Here is a 7,256-nt window from a genome sequence, read left to right on the forward strand (position 1 = left end):
TTTTTGTGTGCTGATAGGAGGAGGATGGTATGGTCCCTTTTTAGGGTGCTAAGGGCTGCTTTGTCTTTGATAAAGGACAACTTTTTCAATTTTTGTTTTGAATGGTCATTCTTGGTCCTTTTAATAGATTTTTATTACATTTTGCTCAGTACAGATCTTTCCAGCACAAACTGATGATTTTTGCCATAGAGCTTTATTTGTCCTGCGTAACATTGTCTATTTTCTCTTCCATTACAGCTTCATTCCTTCTTTCAAAGCTCTCAGTTTCATAATAATTGTATCAATGGGGTCTATATCGATGAAAATGGAGAACTGGTAGAAGACCTGGACATTGTGCACTGGATGGTTTTACCTGACATGTCTATTACCAAAGTGAAACTTGGGAGTCTAGAAAGAGAAGGATACTTGGATTTCAAGTTGATGATCAACCAGAATGCTACTGCAAATATGGAAGTGCTGATTGAGGTGGGGAAAGACTTTATTCTATCCTTTCTGAAGGTCTCACCAAGAGGATTGCAGAGTTGGGACGGGGATGTCATCTCAGTTCTTGAAGAGAGGTAGTGTCTTCTTTGGTTTCATGTTCATGTGTCTGAGAAAAATACATTTTAAATCATGGGGCAACACGATTCACTTCTACAAAGCAAAGGATCCACCCAACATTCCCTTGAGTATATATGTTGAAAATTTAAACTAAAAAGATCCTGAGACTCTAGAAGGAGTGCAAAGAAGAGCAACAAAGCCTGGAGACTAAAACATGTAAAGAACAATTGCAGGATTTGGGTTTGGCTAGTCTACAGAAAAGAAGGATTAGGGGGACCTAATAGCAGTATTCCAGTGTTTGAGAGGTTGCCATGAAGAGGAGGGAGATCAACTTATTTTCCAAAGCAGCTGAGGGCAGGACAAGAAACAAGGGATGGAAAGTAATCAAGGACAGAAGCAACCTAAAATTAAGAAGAAACTTCCTAAGAATGAGGACAATCAACCAGTGGAACAACTTGCCTTCAAAAGTTGTGGGTGCTTCATCACTGGAGGTTTTTAAGAGTAGACTGGACAGTTACTTGTCTGAAATGGTATAGTATCTCCTGTTTGAGCAGGGGGTTGGACTAGAAGACCTCCAAGATAACTTCTAACTCTATTCTGATTAATTAAAGATAATTAAGGGACTGGAGGCTAAATCATATGATCTACAGTTGTGGGAACTGGCAATGGCTTGTCTAACAAAAAGAATTAGGGGAGACATTAAAGCAGTCTTTCATTATTTGAGGGACTGTCACAGACAAGAAGGTGTCAACCTATTCTCCAAAGCCCCTAAGGGCAGGAGAATAAGGAACAGGTAGAAACCTCTCAGAGAGACATGCAACCTAGAATTAAGGAGAAATTTCCTGTCAATAAGAACCCTTAATCCATGGAACAGCTTGCCTCCAAAAGTTATGGGTGCTTCATAACTGGAGGTTTTTAAGAGTTTCAAATTTAGCAAAGATAAGTCTTGAACTGGAGATCCTCAAACTTTTCTTCAACTGTTTAAGGAAATACAATAATTCATTTTGTAGATGTTATTTCTTTCCCTCACCTGCCCAGCCCCTGCCCTCTTCCAGGTGTGTGGAAAGCTGTCCTCCTGGGTTCATGAAGGTGGCTCAGGAAGGGAAGCCCATCTGCTGCTACAATTGTCTTCCATGTGCAGAAGGAGCCATCTCCACCATGGAAGGTGGGTGAAAGCAGGAGAAAGGGGCAGGCTTTGGGTAGGACATTAGATCTCCATAAACATGCATTTTGGAAGGCTTGGGCCGTGTTGGTCCCACCCCTTTGAGTCAGAGTGGGTCTCACCTCTTTGACTCTTGATCAAGATATATATGTATGTCATAGTGAATTGTAAGAAAATATCTTGGAGGTTATTCTGTTATATAAATCAAGCAAACAGGGATAGAGATCATGGATAATGGTACAGAATAAGTGAGGGTTGAGTATTGTGAGAGAGATGATGGCTCTTGATCTTTATCTTTTACAACACATCTTTCATGTTTCAAACTACTAAGGGCATCAAACGCCCTTCGCCCAGTGCGCTCCCACAGGGAGGGTCTGCTCAGGGTTCCGCCGGTAAGAGATTGCCGGCGAGTGACACCCAGAGATAGGGCCTTCTCAGTGGGCGCGCCTGCCCTCTGGAACCAGTTGCCAGTGGAGCTGAGGACTGCCCCCGACCTCCGATCATTCCGCCGGGGCCTGAAGACCTGGCTCTTTGAGCTCTCGGGCCCAGGCTGAGGAGAAAATTTTTAACTGGGGTTTTTAAGAGTACAGGGTGAATTTAATATTTTTTAACTTGGTTTTTAACTTTTGTATGTTTGATTTTTAATTCCCTGTAAACCGCCCTGAGTCCTCAGGGAAAGGGCGGTATATAAATGCAATAAAATAAAATAAATAGAATAAATATTTACTTCATTGCTCTCAATAGTGAGAGTTTCCAGATTCCAGAATATAATTATGGAACTTTGATTAATATTTTTGGAGGATTGATCAGATTCTTGCAAGTGTCCATATCTGATAGGTGTTTTGGGCAGCCACAGTTTCAGGTTGAAGCCACCTGACTTTAATCAAAGGATTTATTTATTTACTAAAAAAGTTTCATATAATATCCTGGCTGTTCTATTCATCAAACTGATGTGGTGGATGGATTCTGCAGCCTTACATAATAATCCTTTGACTGATTCATCTATTCAGGCGGTGCCTTTTTTGGGTCATCCTCAGGTGACTATTGGGTTTCTACTTCCTGGGGTTGACATTGCAGAAATTCTGCTGGAGGCTCCTCTTAGTAATTTTCAAAGTCATGACCCATGTTGAGGAGAGGGGGGAGGGGAAGGGAGAGAAGGGAGAGGAACGGAAGGGAGAAGAGAGGAATCATGAATTGAGATTGAGTCGACTTCCGGTGGCTCCGCGGCGACGGAGACAGCCCTCCCGGGCTGCCCGCGGCTCAGCTGTTGTTCTTTCGCCCGATACAGCGCCGATCAGCTGTTCGGGCGAAATTGAAGCCCCCTCCTCGGGAGAAGAGGAGGGGGTGAGCCCCCAGGTAGGGGTAGAGTTCCCCGGGGCCGCCTGAGCTTGGAGCTTGGGCGGCTGAAGGTTTGAACTCCCCCGTAGCCTGGGCTGCTCCCAGCTGACCAGCGTCTCTGCTCCGGATTTCATGGAGCAGAGCCAGGCGTCTGCGACCATCCCTGCTTGAAGGAGAGACTATGAAAGGAAAAAAGCAGGCAGAGCAGTGCAAGAAGGAAAGATAAAGAGATGAAGAGGATTATTTTGTTTTACTCTCAAGCTTGATGGACTTTGCTTAAAACTTAAAGTGAAAGTGCGTCACAATTGTAAGTAAAAGATGGCGGCTAAACCTCCCCCTAGAGCTTTTCGGAGTGCTGGAAATTCTCCGGTGCAACAACAATCATTACTGCAGGCGTTGCATTCTCCTGATGTACTGACATCGAAGGATTTGGAAAAACATACCCAGTTAATTTTGGAGTCAATAGGTGTTAAATTTCTACAGATGGAGGAGAAATTGGAGAAATTGGAGCAGAGAATGGAAGAAAGGATGGAGCAGAAACTTAGAGAGATGAAGGTAGACATTTTGTCCTCTGTGCAAAAAGTTGCTAAATGTGTGGAGATGCTGGATGATCAAGTGCAAGACTTAATTCAAAAGAATGTTTTATTAGAAGCAAAAGTATTGGAATTGGAAGATTTAAAAGACAAAATGGACAGTGAACAGAGTTTGGCCCAATTTTACCAGATGCAGTTTGCTGTGAGAATTAGAGGCCTAAAAGAGAATATTAAGGAAGATTTAAAGCAGTTGGTTTCTGAGGCTTTTGAGGGGGTATTGAACCATCCAGCATCTGAATTAAAACAAGGTATGGACAAAGTGTTTCGTGTGAATTCGTGGATTGCTAAACAGAGAAAGTTGCCTAGAGATGTGGTGGTTTATTTTGTAAAAAGGGAAATTAGAGATGAAGTTATACAAGCTGCCTATGATACCAAAGTTATGATTGCTGGCCAACAAGTTTTGGTTCTAAAAGAAATTCCTCCAAAGATTTTAAAGAGAAGGAAGGATTTTATATTCCTGGTGCAAGAGCTTAAGCAAAGAGATATAAGGTTCAGATGGGAGATTCCAGATGGGTTGAGCTTCATGTATGATGGCAAAAGGTACTGTTTGAGTAATGTGAAGCAAGCGCACGATTTTTACAACAATGTTTTGAAACTAACCCCATCAACACTTTTGGAAGCTGCAGAGGGATCTGGAGAAGGAGAATGTCAAGAGGATGAAGATGGACAGATGGACGAGAAGGGTGCAGGAGGAGATCAAGCTGCAACTCTTTTGGATGATCTTAGAGAACAGAGGGTGACGCGTGCTGCCTTAAAACGTTCAAAAAAGACTAAAAAATAAGACCAGTAGAAATCTATGGAACTTCCACAATACATTTATAGTTAAGTGGTAGTTGTGTTTTTAAAGGTTTTGGGATACTATGTGTGGTAACAGATTTTTTTTCTAATTTGGAATTAATGGATAACTTACTATAGAGGAAGAGGAAGAAAGTTTTTTGGCTTAATGTGGGTTAATTTGGGTAAGAGCTATCTATTATAGCCTATTTTGGTTAGAGAGGTTAACAGGGATAGGTGTTTGTGATGTGTAAATGAGAGTATGTCTAGGTAATAGTGAATTGTGGAAGAACATAGATGGGAATAATGTTAGTTTTCTTTTATTTTAGTTTTTTATATATATTTAGTATTATTAAGGATTGGTTTACCTTATATAAGCTAGAGAGTGATGGATTTTAGAGTTTATAATTGTTAGTATATGATTGTTTATGATTGCCTTTTAGATATATACCTTGTATTTTGCTCTGGGAAGTCGGGGGGGGGAGGGGGGAGGAGGGGAATTAGAGGGGGGGAGGTAGGGGAGGGAGGAGGGAGAGGGGGAGGGGGGGAGGTAGGGGGGAGGTAGGGAGGGGAGGAGGGAGGGGGAAGGGGGGTTGTTAAGGGAAAATTGTATTTTATAAAACTTTTCAATGAATTGAGATTGAGTCAAACTTCCTTCTTGTTATTATTGGAAGATGTTTCTCTTTCTGATAATAAAACATGAGGAATGCATTTCAATGTCCTCACTCCATATCCAACTTATCTTTAAGGGCCACTCCGCTTAAAATTTCTTTCTCTATGGCAAAAGAAGTGTTTATTCATTTCAGCTGGTATAAGCTACATTAAGAAGTCCACATGTAATTCATTCCACTATAGGATGGATCTCATTGGTGCCTTAAATCATTGACAAATCACTGGGCTCCAATTTTCAAGAGTTTCAGCAGTGAATCTTTGAATCCTTTCTTCTTCACTTCTTCTCTTTAAGCACGTTCATTGATAAAATAGTAACAGTAAAAAAGAAAAGAAAAGAAATATTAAGCTATTCTACAGTAGCTGGAGGGAAATGAAGAAATATATTGAGTTCACCTATAACCAGTCTGTCGTGGTTCTGATAGATGAGAGCGGTAAAAACAGAACTCCAAGGCAAAAGGTTTCCTTAAAGAACATATCTATTTGGCTACATAGTATTGGCATGATCAAAAGTGAAACCAAGATTGAAGTTCCCTTCCAAATGTTACAAAGTTACAAAGTTGAACTTCCCACCCCAGTAAAATGTCATAATCACATTCCCCAATAAACTACTTTGGTGGGCTTCCGAACAAAAGTTTCAGCCTGCGAAAATGCAGGCAGCAAAGACCTTGGTTCAGACAAAACAATTTATTGTTTTGACTAAGCTAGCAAATACCCATGCCCCCTCCTAACTCTGTGGCAAATGAAAATGAAGTGGAAATGGCTTTAGCCAAATTCATTTGCAGTGTTGACACAGTCATTCACACCAACAAGTTTACCCAAACAAGGCATGTGATTAAGGGACATGTTAAAGGAAGATCCTATTCTTGCTCTTTTTCAGATGCAGAGAAATGTACCAAATGTCCAGAAGATCAACATCCAAACACCAATCGAGTTCACTGTATTCCCAAGATTAAAAGCTATCTTTCTTATAAGGAAAATCTGGGGATTATCCTGACTTCCATTACCTTGTTCCTCTCTTTAAGCACAGGCTTTGGCTTGGGGGTCTTCATTAAGTTCATGGAAACACCAATTGTCAAAGCTAATAACCGGGACCTCTCCTACATTCTCCTGATCTCCCTCCTGCTTTCCATCTTGACCTCCTTCCTGTTCATTGGCCAGCCAAGGAGAGTGACCTGCCTCATCCGACAAACAGCCTTCAGCATTTTCTTCTCAGTTGCCATTTCTTCAATCTTGGCCAAAACTATCACAGTGGTGTTAGCCTTCTTGGCCACAAAGCCAGGAAATAAAGTGCAGAGATGGTTGGGGAAGAGCTTGGCCAATTCAATTGTCCTTTCTTGTTCTGGCTTCCAAGTTCTCATGTGTAGCATATGGATGGGCACTTTCCCCCCATTCCCTGACTCTGACATGCAGTCCCAACCTAGAGAGATCATCCTACAATGCAATGAGGGTTCTGTCACCATGTTTTACGTTGCCCTCGGGTACATGGGCTTTCTGTCAGTTGTCTGCTTCATAGTGGCTTTCATGGCCAGGAATCTCCCTGGGGCCTTCAATGAAGCCAAGCTGATCTCCTTCAGCATGCTGGTCTTCTGCAGTGTCTGGGTGTCCTTTGTGCCTGCCTACCTGAGCACCAAGGGGAAGTACATGGTGGCTGTTCAGGTCTTCTCCATCTTGACTTCCAGTGCTGGATTGCTGGGCTGCATCTTCAGCCCCAAGTGTTATATTATTATTTTTAGGCCAGATCTGAATACCAAAGAAAATTTGATCTCAAAATAAAATTGAAAATAAAAAAGACTTTTACAAATCTATTATTTTTCAAAAATGTCATTTAGTAGACTTGATTAACAGATTTTGGTCATTTGATGTTTATTTGTTTGTTTATTGATTTATTAAAACTAAATGCTGCCCATCTTGGCTAGAAATAGGGATGACTCTAGACAACTTACAATCAAGACAAAAGAAAACAACAAATTATGAAATAGTAGCACTAACATTAGTTTAAAATTAACAAATATTGGAAGGAAGGGAGCAAGATGCTCATAGGGAGGAGGTATCCCTCTTATTTCTAAAGCTATCTGTATTTATTTTCCTGTATTTTCCTAAATAAACCAATAGCAATATTCATTTTTAGTCACCATACTGTGGGTAAAATCAGTTTCCAGATGAATCGGACTGTTTGG

The 7,256-nt window shown here is 41.1% G+C and overlaps 1 protein-coding gene across 1 annotated transcript; it reads left to right on the forward strand.

Annotated features, from left to right (window-relative positions):
* Positions 1–357: 357 nt before the first annotated feature.
* LOC310633304 (vomeronasal type-2 receptor 26-like) lies at positions 358–6,852 on the forward strand (the record flags this gene model as incomplete). The annotated part of the gene is made up of 3 exons (XM_083351003.1): positions 358–557; positions 1,596–1,705; positions 5,957–6,852. 3 exons carry the CDS (start codon positions 358–360, stop codon positions 6,850–6,852), a joined length of 1,206 nt encoding a protein of 401 aa, XP_083207129.1.
* Positions 6,853–7,256: the final 404 nt, after the last annotated feature.

The sequence above is a fragment of the Vipera ursinii genome (assembly GCF_947247035.1).
Source record: "Vipera ursinii genome assembly, chromosome: 2".
Classification (NCBI taxonomy): Eukaryota; Metazoa; Chordata; class Lepidosauria; order Squamata; family Viperidae; genus Vipera; species Vipera ursinii.